Genomic DNA, 18,037 nt, shown 5'->3' on the forward strand with positions numbered 1-18,037 from the left:
AACAAAAGGTAGTCCTTACCTTGGTGCATTTGCTGTGTAAGTACTATATAAACACACCATACAGACTGACTGATTAGCATAGTAAAAAAACAAGGGAACTGCCCTGTCAGCATGCTCTGACTTAACGCAATTGCCCAGTCCTAAGCCTGGATAAAGCACAGATAGCTGACAATCAGCCTAGTAAAAATAATTGTTTAAGGAAACAGATTTAGGCTTTTTACAAAAGTGGCCATTCAACAGAGAGTACCGCTGACCCCTTGTGCGTATCACAGCTCCTGATGAAAGCTGTAGAAGTCAGCGCTCTCAAAATTGCTGGCAGGAAGAAAATACTTATTAGTACATAACAGAATTGATGCAGTTTATTAAAAACCTCATGGACTGTGAGGAAGATGGACTTGAAAACCCTGGCAGAGTGGCAGGTGCAGGCACAGAGGTAACAGAAGAAATATTCCATCTGTCCCAGCTGTGGTGTCAACACTTTGAGGGAACAGAACTTATCATAACTGACTACATGGAAAAAATCCCTCACCAGTTAGGAGCTAACTTACCAATACATCAAACATATGAGACTCCAAAACAGATGTCTAAAGATGGCAATCATACCACCGTGTTGGCAATCATACTGTATTCCACCAGGGGAGCTTAATAGCCACGACAAACACGAGCTCTCTGTTTATCTCTGAAGTATGAATGATTACAATTGCTTGAAATGTCTGCCTATGGGAATTAAAGCACAAGAAGGAATTATGGGTTGGACTCCTACTGAAGTGGTAAGACGCTTGTTGTGTGTGACGATCTTTTCAAGGCTGAACCTCAGGCAGAGAAAAAGCCAGGCAGTGCTCAGAGTCAAGCTTCAGCTAAGCGTAAGAAACTTGAAAAGCCACATGGTGCAGTGCTTCATCAACAACAGGAGACGGGAAAGTGGAATTTGAAAACTGATTAAATAATCAGGGAGAACAAAAGATGAACCTAAAACAAGCAAACAGTGAAACTCATTCGTAGGAAAGAGAAAACGAGAGGTGATAGTGACCTAGCTAGGGACTGAAGGCTGATGAAGAGGGCTCTTTGGAACTGGTTGAAATCCTATATAAAAGGAATTCAGAACATGAAATGAGCCTTTCAAAAGCAACTTGCTTTTGAGGATGAAAATGCTTTGAAGTGAGGTGGAAAATAAAAATGCACAGAAATCTACCCCACCTCAACAAATGCTTCTATAAATGTCAGCAGAAAAGAACACCTGTAACTCTGAGATTGACATTCATGTCATCTGTATGGGCTAGAGCTAAGAAGCTCAAAATAACAAAACAGTGAGAGAGGATCATTTCACAGAGGACATGCTAAAAAGCAACCCAGTCTTCCTTAAAAAGAAAATAAATAAATAAATAAATAAGCCTAATAGCACTCCAAAGGGTTTTAATAGTTGGGGAAATGATCCCTTCTGAGCAGTGGAAATAGGGATTTGTCTGAAAACTGGAGATGAGTCACATTACTGCTAAAGGCAAAAATTTTCTATGGTCTGCAATACACGGGGTGAAAGAAATATCTTTATAAAGGTAAAAAATATAAAATATATTTTAATGTCTTTATATTAAGCATCATCATATAAGAATACACAGGATGGCAGACTTCCTCATCTTTTTCAGCAGTTTCGTTTTTGTTTTGTTTTGTTTTGGGTTTTTTTTTTTAAATTAATAAAAAGGACTGTCATCATGTTTCAAGAATGTAACAAGGCAAACAGCAAAACCCTCGCTTTATCTGTGCCCAAGGTGCTCAGTTGTTAATTTGCTCTTTCCTTGTTCACGGTCAAACAAAGCCAGGGCCCTGGCGCGTAGATGACTCTCATGAATCACACAGGCGTCCTATTCCAGGAACTTAGTTTAAATAGATAGGATAGAGTAGCGGAACAAGTTAAATAGTATCTTTATACACCAAACGAAGAGCTGAGGCAAGGGAGGGACTTGTGCAGGAGGAAATCTGGAAGGTCATAGCAGAATTATGTACCCTTCCTAAATCTTACTGCTGCACCAGATGTGCAAGATGATCCTTGTTGTCGCCGCTGGCAGTGGGTGCCGCGGTGCCGAGCTGCCGTGGTGGCACCAGGCTGGCTGCAGCGCTCCCGCCTCCTCTCTGGCCACGCACGAACACACGTACACATACCATGGGGTTGTTGGGTTCTTTTATTTGTTTTGTTTTGTTTTGTTTTGTTTTGTTTTTTTTCCATGGTTCGAGAATATTCCTTCTCTCCGGGGATGCAGAAGTACATTTATGGCAAAGGGGTTAGAGGAGCTGCCGGCGGGAGCCGCCATCCCGGCCCAATCCTGGCAGCGCCAGAGGGGGAGGCCGGGGGGGGGTGGCTGCAGGTTTTGCCGGTGACTGCGCCCCGGGCCGGGCACTCGCCCTCTCTGACCGTGTCCCTGACCCGCACAGGGGCTGGGAAATCGCCCCCCCACACACCAACCCCCGACCCCTTCCCCAGCCCAGGGGCCGGGCGGGTGGCTGGGCGCCCGGCAGTGCCGATGGCCGCTGCCGGCCCCGGCGGGCAGCCGGGCAGCGCGGAGAGGCCCGGCTATCCCTGAGCGCTCAACATTGCCTTTTTAGGGCTTTTTTTTCGTTCCTCTCCGTGCTTTGTGTGGTTTGGTTTTTTTTTTTTTTTTTTTTTTTCCTTCCCCTTCTTCTCTCCTTGCACGGACGGAGTCGGCGGGGCTGCGGCGGCGCCTCCCCCCCTTCCTCCCTCCCATCCCGCCTCCCCCGGCGGGGCCCGGCCGGGCCCGGCGACGCTCCCGCTCCGCTCGGCTCCGCTCCCCTCCGCTCCTCCCACCCCGGCAGCGGCCGTCGGGCCGCGGAGGAGGAGCCTGGCCGCAGCCGGCACGGCCGGGCTGAAGCGCAGCCAGGGGAGGGGGTGAGCGATGTCCCTGGCGGGGCGGCGGCGGCATGAGGAAGAGGAGGGGGAAGGGGAAGAAGGGGATGGGGCCGGTGCGGGGGAGGAGGTGGTGCAGATCCGGCTGGGGGACAAGTGCTACCCGGTGTGCAAGAGGAAGCTGATCGAGCAGAGTGACTATTTCCGAGCCCTCTACCGCTCGGGCATGCGGGAGGCAGAGCAGGGCCAGGAGGAGCAGCTGCTGCGCGGGGGGTTGAGCGCTCTGGGGCTGGAGCTGGTGCTGGACTTCATCAACACCTCCTGCCTGGCCAGGCTGGAGCAGGAGGAGGGGGGCGATGAGGAGCCCCCTTTGCTGGAGGAGCTGGTGGAGGCCGCTTCCTACCTGCAGGTCACCCCCTTGCTCCGCCTGCTCCTCTCCCAGGTGAGGTTGGGCAACTGCTTCGAGCTGCACCGCCTGGCTCAGGTCTACGGTCTCCAGGACTTGCACGATGCCTGTCTAGACTTCATGGCCACCCATTACCATCAGGTGCTGCGGAGGCCTGATGCCCGGCCGCATCTCCTCCTGCCCCATGCTCTCCAGCAGCACTTGAAGGAGAGGCGGATGAGGGGCACTGCCACCCTCGTGGCTATCGGGGACTTCATGGGTTCCTCCTCCCTGGGCCTGCCTCCGGGCTGTCACCCGCAGTTGGAAGCCCCCTGGTCTATGCTGAGGTACGATGAGGAAGCGCAGAGGTGGCTGCCCCTGGCCAACAACCTGCCCCCTGATCTGGTGAACGTCCGAGGCTACGGGTCGGCGATGCTGGACAACTACCTGTTCATCGTTGGGGGCTACAGGATCACCAGCCAGGAGATTTCAGCTGCCCATTGTTACAACCCTTGCCTAAACGAATGGAGTCAGCTGGCTTCAATGAACCAGAAGAGGTAATCCTTGCTCCCTGAAATACACGTGTGTCCATGTATATTGTCAAAATAGACCCTGTTGAGTCACGTGGTGTTGACTGGACTCAACGTTACAAGAAGTGATTCAGACCTGTCTCTGTGCCATGAATCACCCGTGTCTTTTGCATCCTGTGGTGGGAAGGACCGCAGTGCTTGGCGATGGCTTGGCAGCATGCCACCGGACAGGCCTGGCAAACCTTGTCTTTACCGGCAGCACTCATCCCACTGCAGCACAACGCTGCAGCCTCTCTTCTCCTTAGGGGGCCCCTCTGCATGGTGCAGGGAGCTGCGGTGGCAAGGGAAGGGTGAGGAGGATGGGACTTTGTTACCTAAATGCTGGTGGTTAAGGCCTCAGCTGGGGGAGAACATGAGCCAGGCGTCTGCAGAGGACGACTGTGCTACAGCTCTCCACCATGTGTGGCCATTCACCTCGGTGTGAAATGGTGGTGGACTTTTCATTTAAATTGCAGTATACAAGCAGCCAGTCTCTCCAAACAGCTGTCTTGCCAGTAGTAGAAATTCTCCCCAAAATAACAAAGTTTAAAAAAGAAAAAAGATAAAATTCTTCTCTTTCTTTCTTTGTGGTATATTTTAACCGCGGTACTGTAACTGACAAGTTCTCATGAGTTTTCCTGCTCTTAGCGGGGATGTACAGAGTCTGTCAGAGCTAGAAGTGGCTGAAAAATTTTAGTTGGAGCAATTTTTTTATTGGTTTGTACTTTCATAAAAATCTGAATGCTTTGTAGGCCTGCATTTCAGTGAAATATTCACCAGAAAAATGTCAGGAAGATTGTGAGAAATTTCTCACTTTATGAGAATATTTGGGAAAATGAAAACTGGAAATTGTTCATCATTTTGATCCTTTTGCTTTTTCCTTTGTCTTTTTTAATTGTTTGTTTGACATTTATGTTTAAGTTAGTATTCAGAAACACTTGTATAATTTACATTTGAGACAATAATGGAGAGCTAGCCTTGAGGGGGACCCAAGAAGAGAGTCCATCTCCCTGTCCAAGACTGCGACTGCTCCACCTTAATCAAGCTGCAGAGTTATCAAAATAAAGCCTTTTACTTCATTGAAACAAATTTTTTTTTATTTTTATAAAACATTTATTCAATGTTAATTTCTTCATTGTTTTCATTTAAGAAAAAGTGCTTAAATTTCTGCCTTCTCTGCTTGGATCAGAACTAAAACAAGTAAGGACACCAAAATTCACTGTAGAATGGAAATTCTCTTCTCCATCCAGTAAATTCAAGGATCATCCAGAGACCCCAACCATTGGCATAAATGTTTTGTATCTGGGTAGTAAAACTGCAATCTCTATTCCAGTGAGCTTGCCAGCTAAAACCCCTCAAAATAGGGGTTTGACATAAAATTTGTTCTTCCCCATTTCAATTTTTTTTTTGTTTTTACTTCCTGTGTCATTGTGAGAATTCCACTGAAATGATTGCCTCCATAATCAGTCATCGGAATTGATCAGAAACCTGGGATATTCCTGGCTTCTTGGAAAGGGGTTGTGAAAAATAGCATCTGTACAATGAGAGTTTAGCATTTAAACACTGCAAACACCTTTTCTTGCAGACATATTTCTTAGAGCCTGAGCCTATAAACAGTCTATACAAAGGTGCATATGGGAACTGAGATGTTTTAGCTGGCCTTGCTTGAGCAGTCCTGCCTATATGAGCATGATTGAGAGCACATTGGCCTCAATAGGAAAGGATGATGGGGTCAGCCCACACAGAGTCTCCTATGGAAATTAACTCAAACACGGAAGTCCCATGTTGATCAAGTTATGAGGTTTTGGCCTTGGTTTGTGTGACATTGTACAAGAGGGACATTGAAGTGCTGGAGCGTGTCCAGAGGACAGCTACCAGGCTGGTGAGGGGTCTGGAGACCAAGCCATATGAGGAGAAGCTGAGGGAGCTGGGCATGTTTAGTTTGGAGAAGAGGAGGCTGAGGGGAGACCTCATTGCCCTCTACAACTACCTGAAAGGAGGTTGTAGAGAGGTGGGGGTTGGCCTTTTCTCCCAAGTGAATAATGACAAGACCAGAGGAAATGGTCTGAAGTTGTGGCAGGGGAGGTTTAGGTTAGATATTAGGAAGAATTACTTTACTGAAAGAGTGGTCAGGCACTGGAACAGCCTGCCCAGGGAGGTGGTTGAGTCACCATCCCTAGAGGTATTTAAGAAACGTCTAGATGTGGCACTTCAGGGCATGCTCTGAAGGGCAGAGATTGTAGGTTGTTTGGTTGGACTCGATGATCTCAAAGGTCCTTTCCAACCATGAAGATTCTATGATTCTATGTGTATAGCAAGAAGAGATATTATTATGTCCAATGATTCTGCAGCATGACGAATGAGGGCTTTTTGAAAAATATTTTTTCAAGGCTCTTTTTTCACCTTAGGACCTGACTGTGCAAACTCCAGATCAGCCTTTTCCCATCCACACTTTCCCTTTTTTCTAGGATATATAATCATCATATCTGAAATAAACACATGGATATTTTCTCCTTATAGTACCATTTTCAACTGCACTGCACCAACTTAATCTTGAAGCCCATCATGGGTGACAGCAAGATATTCCTTAGCATAGGATTTCACATTGGCCATTTGTGGCAGAAAAGTAGTATGCGAATGGATATTTTGGGAATAGTATCTATTCTTACATTTCATCGTAGTTATTTCAGGTCGAGAAGAACCCAGAATTACATTTGCCTCTAGATTCCAAGGTTGCAAGTGCGTATGTTGCTCTCTGAATGATAAGCAGGGTTGTTTTTTTTTCATGGAAACTCTGCTGACCCCTTCACAAAACATGCTTTTGACTTTAACATCCGCATGGATCCTCAACTCTGAAGTTATTAATTATTATTTTTTCTATCTGATGTAACATTCCAGCTCTTCGATGACCGGCTTGACATCTAGTGGCCAGAAGACAGGAAGGGATGGCCTGTGCTGTAGGAGCCAAGAGCAGGGAGATTCATAGGATCAGGGAGTTTGCATTCAACAGGAAGAGCGCTGATGCCTGTCTGCCGCACAGATGTGCTGCAAATAGATCTGCACTTTGCTCAGCATTGTATTTTTAGTTTGTTATGCTGTAGTAAAATAAGCAGGGCAGTTGCCCAGCGTGTTGCCTAGAAATTACTGTCCTGTGACTGTCTGCCGAGTGAATTTATGTCAGCTGATATAATTACATCGCATGGATGCATTTTTTACATACCGTGAGGGAGGGTTCTAGTTCCCATTGAAGTTGGTTTGACTTCTAGGCAACGTTATAAGAGTATCTGGATCTGGCCTATGTGAATGGATGCATACGTTGGCCTCAAGAGAAGGCTGAGGAGTTATGGAAATAATTGTGCTGATTTGCTCTTAATATAACAAGTTCTTTTCCCTCAAAATACCTTGTAAATTCTATGATATTTTTATCTTTAGTTATTTCCATTATTATAATACGGAATCACAGGATGCTGCTATTTCACCTATGCACACACATAGATGAAATAGTCCCAACTTACTTCGAAGTGGAAGGTAAAAGCCGTCAGATGTATACTGAATACTTAGCAGTCAGTCATTCTGGTTTAGATTATAGCTGTTGACTTTCTTTCTAGATGCAGAGGTCTTATTACTCTAGTTTCAAATTTATTCACCATAGGCAACTCCTGTGTCTTATTCTTGTGATGCCCACGGAAGCTTGAGAAAGTATTATTCCCTATTTACGCATACACTAGGTAGATAAAATAATTTGCTCAGGCTCGTATAGGAAGCCTGTGATTGAGCCTGGAAGTTCTCATCAGCTGAGGGCTAAATCTGGTGCTGGTCACAAATAGTCCATAACAGATCACAGTTTCAAGATCTTGATTCTGGAGATATTGCTGTACTTGGAATAGTGTCTTCAGAAAACTACCTGGGCTTTTTCATGGAAGAAACTTCATGTAAATGTTGCCCAAGACCATTTGTGGTGTTTGGGGACAGGAAGGTAACAAGGTGCTTTGGGGACTGTTCAAGTAATGCCCTTCAATACCTTTCCATACTTTTCTTTAAATTGATGCTGTCAGTTTAAATTTGCTATTTAAAAATAATGTACTCGTAGGATTTCTGCTGCATGTGCCAGTTACAGCTGTATATTCCACTTCGATTTTCCTTCAGAACACTCATGGCAGGTAAATCTTCCAGGCTTGGAAGACCCTTGTAAGCCCCTGGCTGGGATTATACACATGCACGTGGAACATGGTTTTTGTGAGCAATCTGTGCCTGAACTGCAGCCACTCTCTGGGCTCTTGCAGGAATATAGGAGAGGATACTCCTGGAGAATGGTGGTGGTTTACGAGACCTTTTCTTTCCCCATTTTTTAATATTTTTTTTTTCACTCAAAATTCCTCTGTGTCGGGGGAAACGGACTTTTCAAAAATGCTTCACTTAGAAATATTCATGTCACATTTATCACAGATGTATCACATGCTTCCAAAGCTAAAGGCTGGATGCAGTGTGCTGTGCAGAATCATATAAGGAATATATTAAAAAAAAAAAAAAGTGGTTCATACAAGAAGTGTGAAATGCTTTGGAATTGCCTTCGTAACTGTGCTTTCATGATTCTTATTCTCTGTTGTAAATGCTTTAACTCTAGAATAAAGAAGTAATCTGATTCATGAGAAATTTTAAGGTTAAAGTTGATCATTTGGCAGGTAGGAACCACAGCTTAGTTAGTCTGACCCTCCTGCTCTACAGCAGGACCAAGCTTACCTTGCAAATACGTGTCTAACTTGTTCTTGAAACCCTCTGGCAATGTAGATTCCAACCTCCTTCCTCCCAGGTAACTTGTTCCCATGTTTAGCTTCCCCTCTGGTAGGAAGTCCTCTCTAATATCTATGCTAAGCTTTTCTTGCTGTACGCAAAACAAATGATACCTGTCAGTGAACAAGAAGAGTGCTTGCTGTCCTTTTTATAGCCACGTTCATAGTGGTCTCCTACAGACACATCTACGGCTGTTAATGCAATCCAGAACAACGTGGGGTTTTTTTGCAAGTTACTGAACGTTGTTTTGTATTCAGAAACCTATACACTCTGACCCCCAGATCCTATGCATTTGTGCATTAATTTTTCTTCCTTCCTGCATATAGTGCTTTGCACTTGTCTTTATTGAAAGAAAAATGTTGTATTTTGCAGTATGGTAAAACCCCACAGTTCGCTCTTGTTTGTGTTCCTGGGGTCCTTTCAGAGGAAACGAGGAACATGAGAAGACAGCTCATACCCAGTCTTGTCCCGACAAGAAGGGTTCTCACTAAGCCTGGAATTTGAAAGCGCTTTTGATCCCCCAAGTTTAGATGACCCATTGATGCGAGTGGAGTTATACTGCAGTTGAATCTGACAGACGGTTCATCTCCGTTGTTTCCAAACTGTAGTCCATGGAACAGTTGTTAGTTGTGGAGAGCTGGCTGGTGGCTCAATGTTTGCTTTCCTTGTTTCCAGCTGTTCCAACACATTAAAAGAGTGTAAAAATACACTAAATATTTCCTAATGTTCATTCTCCATAAAAACACCTGCTGTTACTGGCATGGAAAGGTGAATGGCAGAAGTTTTTCATAACATATTGAGCTATTGTCCAAACTTTCATATAAAGCGTGCTGATGGATACTTACAGCTACTTTTGAGTAAAATGAACCTTATAGTTAATGTGTTCCATAAATCTGAGATACTTCCACTGAATGCCATCCATTTTAACGAGTGTTGGAAGTGGTTAAATGACTCACACACATGTACATGGCCTCCTTCTAGAATAATTGAAGTTGAAAGTTGTGCCTTACATCTTTCACTAGATAGTTTTCCCCATGCTGCAAGAAACAATCCAGTGATGTGAAGGCCATCAAGCAAAAACTGGATAAATTACCTCTATTCAGATGAAATAGTAAGAGGCTACAATTAGAGGGTAACTAGAGAAGCACGTGTGAATTAGGAAACCTGAATTCTTTAATGTCCTGACAATACACACTTGTTTAGTTAATTCATGTCCTCTGTGGCCAAACTTTTAGCATGTTTAAAAAGTGGCTAGAAGATCTTAGAATAGGGAAACGCTGTCTGTGTGCATGTGAACTTATTCTATAAGCCGAAAATCCTGCTCCATCTCCATCATGGGCACAGAGTTACAGACTTTCTAACATACTTTGAATTTTAAAGGATTGCTTGGAAAATGCATTTACATTTTGTGTTTTTGTCCCTCTGTTAATTTGTGGCTTTTTTTTTTCCTCCGTAACTTTTAGAACAGGTACATTGCTTTGAAAATCATAGTGTTTGGCAAGTAATTATCCTCATTTCATACCCGCTATTGATTGCCATGTTATTCTGGATTCTCTAAGATGGAAAACATAATTGCTGTAGAGAGGAGATGAACAGAGTGACCTAATCGTAAATGTCAGCAAAAAAAATGAATAAAAAGCAATTAATTCCTTCAAAGGAGCATTTTAGTTTCCAAAGCTATATCAGGATGACAAGAACAAAATGATTCCATCTGGAAACAAATTATTTTTCCAAATATATTTAATAAAAAGAAATTGCAGGGCAGTCTGCTGCTAGGCAGGGTTCATTTTGTCCAGACAAAACCCTGCAAAACTACTTAGCGGTAAGTTTTGAATCTTGGATTCATGCAGAGTAAAACTCACTTCACTGCTCAGCAGGCCAATGCAAGTCTAAAGCACCACCGCACTTTTACAGACATAACGCAGTTCCCCGTTTGGCTTTGTGCTGGGCCGGTGCAGTCCAGTGACTTTCACACATTTAGTTAACTGGGATACTGCATGGTAAAATCTCGATTTGGCTCAGCAGCCCAAAAGGAACAATCTTTCTAGGCAAGGAGACTGTTTCTGAGGAGAGGAAGAGCTCATCTTTTATTAGACCAGCTGCCGCAGCTGGGAGGAATAGCTGAGCACGCAAGCCCTCTGACTTCACCCCCTCCAGTTTCTTCATACAGACTTGCACCTTTAACCACCCATGGACCATTTGGTTTTGCCCGTATTGTCTTAAAAGTGTTTGATGAAAGTCTTCTTGCGCTTCAGTAGTTAGAAGGTTGCCCTTTGCCATGCATAATGGAACAGAATAAGAAATAAAAGAACAGGGCATTGCCTGTGGAGTGCAATGTGTTTTGTTCAACTATGGTTGGAACATTAATTTACAGACATATCGTGGTTCAGTGGGATGGAGGGTGTATTCAGTAGTTTAAATTAATGCTGAATAAGGTACAGGAGAGTCTCTCTTCCCTCTTCTGCAGCACATGATTCAATGTGTGCTGCTTCAAATTTCTGTTTATTAGGGTTATTAAAGAGACTTTGAGTTATTGACTAAGATGAGTACACGTTGTTAGGCATTCGTCAAGTCTTATTTGAAACTTCTGCAATTTTAACTAAAATAGTATCCCTGACTGTGTATATGTAATACATTTTTCTCTACTAAAGGTAGTTAATTAAAAGCTTAGTGAAAATGAAAAATCTACTGAACACGTTAGCTAACTAAACATTTCAAACTCAAACTGCGACAGATTAAAGTGCAAACTAAAATACTCATCAGTCTCAACATCAACATCATTAACGTCCAGAATATCACAGGTTACTGTCCTAAGTAATTAGAGTGTAATTACAGAATTTTGGCCTTGCACAAGAGAGTTCAGATGGTGTAATATAAGAAGTGATGGTACAAGTTGTAAGTGACGATGAGTATGTTGGAGCCTGGATAGGATGAACTTTTCTTCCTATATTTTTCATTACATGTATGGAATCTATTTCAATGCTGCAATCTTTTCTTGCAGGTCCAATTTTAAGCTTTTAGCTGTAAATGGAAAGCTCTATGCCATCGGTGGTCAATCCCTTGCCAACGTGGAGTGCTATAACCCAGAAAATGACTGGTGGAATTTCGTAGCATCTATGCCAAACCCTCTAGCAGAATTCTCAGCTTGCGAGTGCAAGGGCAAGATCTACGTTATTGGAGGTTACACTACACGAGGTAGAAAGCTTGGTTTTACTTTTTCTGTTGTTGGTTTTTTTTTTAACCTGATTGCTTCTAAGGCCCAGATGATTTTCTTCTCTTTTTCGGGAAATCTTTTGAACTGATGTAGGAAGCTGCATAATACTCATTAAAACACGTAGAAATAAATCACTAGTAGAAAATAATTGATAAATTAAACAAAACAGTTAGCTCTGTCATACAGGAATCACATATTGAGGTTTTTTCAGGGCTCTGTCATTATGAAGGAACAGACTTCAACACACAGTTTAGCCCTCCTTTTTTCAGATTTTGATCATACAGTAGATAGAGAGGTCTCAACAGGTACACTTTGTTTGCTCTTTAAATACTTGTTTTAGACTGTCAGAAGGAAAAAAATCTGAAGAAAATAACTGCCTGCATTAGTATTTCTCATGTATTAATAGGTGTCATGGTCCTTTTACTATAGCATTTCAGTGTTTCACAGGCAAATTCAAGCTATAGGTAAGATTTTCAGTATGAAATAACTTAATTGAATAATTAATCAAAAGCTTAACCAAGAACCAACATTTTTGACTTAAATTCCTTTCTGTACCCTGTTTTCTGAGGATACTATAGAGAGGAAAAGTTTTGAAGTTGCATTCTCTCCTGACAATTTCTTTTTCTTTATCCAGGGGAAAACCTAAACTGACATTAAAGCAAGCTGTCCCTTCTAGTGTCTGAGCTGATTTTAGCTCTGAACCACTATAAAGTTTGTAAAAGACGCACCTCCAGCCCTCATGGTTCTTGTGGTAATGATAACCCTCAAAGGCGTTTTGTCTAGTCCATTCTGACCCAGAACCTGGAGTGGCTTCACTGAGGTAAACAAAAGTATATCGGGATGCTTGTGTCCATACGGAGCGGGATGCTGTGGTGTGCCCTGCAGTCCCAGTCCTCTGGGCATCCCCACTAAAGGACCTGTTGGGGTGCATTGTGTTCCCTGATGTCCAGCACTAGGACTGAAAGATGTCTGGTGAACACCACTTGCTGTGCTGAAAAGTCAGCCCCAAGGGGAAATATCCTTTGAGACAAGAGAGCAAAGAACAAGGAGAAGGGACTGAAACAGAGTAATGGGAAGGCTTGTCCCTAGAGACCAGAGTGAGGGTTTTGTCATTTTTATCTAGAGAAAGAGAAGGAAGTCACTAAGAACAAAAAGTTCTGATTTAGTTAATAGTGCTACAAGATTATGGGAGTACAAGCTTTTCCCCTACATCCCCTGCAGTTTGCAAGTTCCCTTTCTGGTGCTTGCGCTGTTCTTTCTTCAGGCTGCCTATTCCTGGTGTCATGGATAGGAACATCAGCATGTTGCTGATGCGGGTCCTTTTCCCGTACAGTTCATTAACAAAGCCTGTGTAGTCAGGATTGCTGCCCTGTGTCAAGCTCCTTATTCCGTACTAATTACCTGTGGTTTCAACTGAAGGAGGATAGGCAGTGAGTTACCTCCTGCTTCTTCCATGCCTCAGGAGATTGCCTTCAGTGTCTTTTCCTAGATCTTTTCCTAGGTCTTTCCCTAAAAGCTGTTTTTAATGGAAACAGGGTAGTAAAATAGTATAAAGTTGTGAGCAGTGGATAACTAGCACATTTAGGCTTATGTTTAAAGCCAAGACCATTCGGGACAACAAATGCCTGTGCTTATACTAAATAAAGACCGTTTCCTGAGCAAGGGTCTAGAATCAGTTTTTCTGTGATACCTTGGCTTAGGACAGACTTAGAAACCAGAATTGCCGCAATTACGCGGGTGATTCACCTTCCAATTTATGCAAATGTCGGAGAGTGTTAATACCTGTCTGAGAGATGCTGAGGTTCATTTGCTATTTCACTACATTTACTACAATAAAACTCATGCAGCAATTAGTATGTAAATTTTAATTTTTTTTATTTTTTAGTATTTCTACATATACCTCCATTTCAGTAGATTTTGTGGCCTATTTTTTTGGTCTGTATAGAGCTGTCTTCTGAAGCTGCACTTTGCAGAGGATGGTAGGATCTGGAATTTCCCACTGTAAATTACAATGGCACTTCTTGAATAAAGAACCTCCTTCCAGTTCTCAGCTCTCACTTGTGAACCTAGATCCTAATAGAAACTTCATGTCAGACACTATAATGTTGATGGTTTGTATTGGGCTTAGGTTTTTTTCAGTGGATATAAAAGACCCCGGCTCTGGACTGAGAGAATGAGGGCCATATCACAAGAATTCAATTTCATATGCCACCTCTTGAACCCTAGCACTTTTTTCCAGGGAAGATTACTGCTATAGGTAGACATAGAAACTTAATTGGGATTCCCGCCCCCAGTGAGTCAGAGAATGATACATTTGTTGTAGACAAAGATCATCTGTATGTGGAGCTTTGATCAGCAATGTCACAGGGCATTGCCATGATCTTTTCCCTCTTTTTTTTTTTCCTTTATTTAAAGTGGATTAGGTGTACTAGAAGGCAATGTAAAGTAATGAACAATGACTGGAAATCATCAGAGTGCAAGCAAATGCTATAGGAGCACCTCCCTAATTATGCTGCTAATGCACTTCATTCATGACAATCCAGTTATATTTATGGCTATTTATACCTGTGCCCTTACATAACTTGCCAATATGTCACCATCTGCTGTTCCACTTGGGAGCTCATCTGGAGATCGTCACGCAGGATAGACTTGTAATATGGTGCAGATTTTATTAAAAGACCAGCCTGGAGTCTGCAAACCTGTTGCCGCTTGTCACTTGAGTTTGGATTTAAGCTCAGGTCTCCAGAGACTGAAACTGAATTTACTAGCTAACGAGTCCTGTGCATTCCGTGTTAATTTAGCGAAGCCTTGGACACAGCCAGGGTCTCCACTGCACCATAAATCAGGGCAGTATCGTAACAATTCCACAGAATAACAGTATTGCAAACATATGCATCCTCTGAAGTACAGAATGGCTTCAGGTTTTTTTCTGCGTCTGTCTGATGCTGGAGCATGGAATTCCTGGTTCTTAAATGATTTTGACAATGTGTATTTCTTTCTTTATAAGGCACTGAACATGTGCCCTTAGGTCATCCGTGCCACTTGCTGAAATGTAACTAGATTTATGAATTTTATTCCATAAAACTTTGATTTATGGAATGAAATGAGAAGTATCAAAGTTAAGCTTGGATGATAAAACGTTACTTGACAGCCATTAATGAAGCATACTGTCTTCATGATAATTTGATTCATCTGTGATCACTGTTGGAGAGCAGAATATTGTTCCATTTCCCTTTTCATAAAAAATTCTTACATATCAATTGGAGACAAAATTAAAAGCCTAAATTAAAAGGTAGGGATTATTCTGCTAAAATCTGCATCCCCAGAATATTTACATCATGTAATGTGCCAGAAGTAGCTTAATGTTTTCCTCTGCAAAGGAACCGAATGTTCAAAATTTGTTGTCAAGGGCAAGGAGTTGCAGTTCTCAATATTCAATATTTCTTCCCTGGCCTGCTATGCTTTTGCACTGTAATACATTAGCAACCAGTAATAATGACTGATACAGTCTGTAGGGGGGAAGAATCCTCCTCCATGAGTACCTTCTAATATATTTATTTATTTGTAAATATCTCTCCTCTGTTTCAGATAGGAATATGAACATTTTGCAGTACTGTCCCACTTCTGATTCCTGGACCAACTTTGAACTTTGTGATGTCCACGTTCGCAAACAACAGATGCTCTCTGTTGAAGAAACTATATATCTGGTAGGGGGTTGTATTCATGAACTTGGACCAAACCAAAAATCCAGCCAAAGTGAGGACGCGTTAACTGTGCAGTCTTACAACATTGCTACCAAAGAATGGCTCTACCTCAAAGAGAACACATCAAAATCGGGTCTTAACTTGACTTGCACTCTCCACAATGATGGAGTCTATATATTGAGTAGGGATATTACTTTATCTACAAGCTTGGAGCACCGTGTTTTTCTGAAGTATAATATATTTACGGACAGTTGGGAGTCACTAAGACGCTTTCCAGCCTTTGGACAAAACATGCTGATCTGTTCTATGTATTTGCCTAATGTGCGAGAGGTGTAACAGCGTCAGGTTTTTCTTTTCAGCTCATTAATCACTCTTGGAAGAAATATTGCTCCCTCTAAATAATTCCAGTTTCAGAACGTCATGTGGTTGCATAACGTGGGCATAAAATACTGATTCTGTTCTTTAAAGAAGTTGCAAAATCCAATATTAAGAGAAATGCTTCCAGAAACAGCTTTAAGATTTCAGTTTAAAAATCTTATTGTTTTGGATTAAAATTTTACCAAGTACTGTCTGCAATTTTAAGCATAAAATTATTGTGTTGGTAACTGATATAGGAATTCCAAAGGCAAAAGTCATCAGTCTAGTTTTATTCTCCATCTTAATAGACAGTTTAGAAGATGAGCAAGAAGTATAGATAGTAAAAGTGGAAATAATTCAATAAAGTAAATAGTAAGTGTAAGAAAAATCACAAAGGGAATTATTTCTTTTAAAATAAAGTTTTTACTCAAATTATGTCCTGTCAAATGCATGATGTTTAAAATTGTTTATACTCTCACATTTGTATCTCTTCTACAGTAGCAAACGAGATTCTCAAAGGTGCCAGCAATTGGGGTACCATCAAGAAATAAGAAATTCCCCTCAATTACTTCTAATGAAATGCTTTGCCAGCGACTGGGAGGAATTGCCTAGAGGCTTACGGTTGCTGTTTGGATACTGGATGCTCCTTTAATGGAAGCTGGCAGAATTTATTGCTGCCATTAAGATAGAGGTAAAAAGGCTGCAAATTCAAAAGGGAAAGTTTGCTCTTCTTCAGAAAGGTTTTAAGTTTTAGTTACCTTGTTGTATTCTGTAGTACTGAGTGTTAAAGATCAAATTACAGTTGGCAACAAGCTGCATGTTAGGAAAATGTGCACGAGCACATGCGATGCTGATTCCGCACCAGCCGCAATCTGCTTGATATCATTCATCCAGGACAGCCATCGCTTTGTATGGAAGGGCTGATTCGTGTAAATGACTTCCTGCCAACACCACTCAAAGCAGGCGCACACAAATGTTGTCTCTTTCTTGTGTTACCAGGACCTTGACGGAGATTACCTCAAGTTTGCCACTCAAAGTTGTTAGTCTCTATGGTCACCATAAATCCTGCTATGTGGGGATTCAGGAATAGATACTCTGGGAGCTTTTCTCAGTTCCTGCCTGTTGCCCGAGAGAATTATAATCACGATTGGCCCCTTTTCTTTTTGTAGCTGACACGTTCATAAGCATCTTCTGAAGGCACCTGCCCAGGTGTGCACTGTGTGTCCTCACAACAGGAAAAGGAGAAGGTCTTGGTCACCGTGGGAAGGTTTCACTGCTGCTGCCTTTAGGGAAGAGATAACCACATTAGGCATGTGCTGAACACATTGCAGGGATGCTGATTCTGCGCCAGCTGTTTCTCCACATGAGAAGAGAAGAGATTTAATTTACCTGAACAGGTTCCTAGTATGTGGAGTTGTCTTCTTTTTTTAACTTGGAATTCAGGAATCTCAATCTTCTTTTAAAGATAGGCACCTGTTGTACAGAGGAGGAGGAGGCGGCAGGTTTTTTTAACTCCCTGCTTCTCCATGGATTCGCATGAAATCAGTGCTGACTAAAAGGGCCATCAGACTTGAAGTGCCTTGCTTCTCACACATTCAGTGCTTAGATGCATAATTTTGGTGCTTCTGATCATGCATAGCAACCCAAGCAGAAAGTCCCAGGAAACTCTTTGGTCTGGAATGAGGGCATTTGTGCTTGAACACCTTTAGGATACAAGTATTTTGGACATCCAATATTTACCTTTTGGGTGGAATATTTGCAGCCTGGCAGAGTATATTAATGCTTAGGCCCAAACTAGTGTCTACCATTCAGCTGTATGCATGAATTTAGTGAGTTAAGCCTGTGATTATTCCTTTGAAAGCACAATGTGCTGATCAGCTTCTGTGCTCTGACAGCAGTATCAGACCAAACAAAGGCTCTTCTGCAATGAGGAAATTAACTGACTTTCATAAGATTCTTCTTTCATAAGTGTTTTAGAATAACTAGAAGCAGTGTGTCAGTGTCCAGTGATAAATTATCCCAGTCACATTATTTTATCTGCTTTCCTTCATTTCTTTTCAGTTCCAGATTCAGTACCCTACAGTCATCCACAAGTCAATGCAGATTGATACTGGCAAAGGGAGTCACGTCTGAGTTGTGGCATTCTCTTGCCCAGCCAAT

The 18,037-nt window shown here is 42.4% G+C and overlaps 1 protein-coding gene across 1 annotated transcript; it reads left to right on the forward strand.

Annotated features, from left to right (window-relative positions):
* Positions 1-2,906: 2,906 nt before the first annotated feature.
* Positions 2,907-17,556, forward strand: KLHL42 (kelch like family member 42). The gene is made up of 3 exons (XM_054188435.1): positions 2,907-3,799; positions 11,604-11,797; positions 15,405-17,556. The coding sequence occupies exons 1-3, from the start codon at positions 2,907-2,909 to the stop codon at positions 15,854-15,856; spliced, it is 1,539 nt and encodes a 512-aa protein (XP_054044410.1). The 3' UTR covers positions 15,857-17,556.
* The last annotated feature ends 481 nt before the right edge of the window (positions 17,557-18,037 follow it).

The sequence above is a fragment of the Rissa tridactyla genome, chromosome 1 (assembly GCF_028500815.1).
Source record: "Rissa tridactyla isolate bRisTri1 chromosome 1, bRisTri1.patW.cur.20221130, whole genome shotgun sequence".
Classification (NCBI taxonomy): domain Eukaryota; kingdom Metazoa; phylum Chordata; class Aves; order Charadriiformes; family Laridae; genus Rissa; species Rissa tridactyla.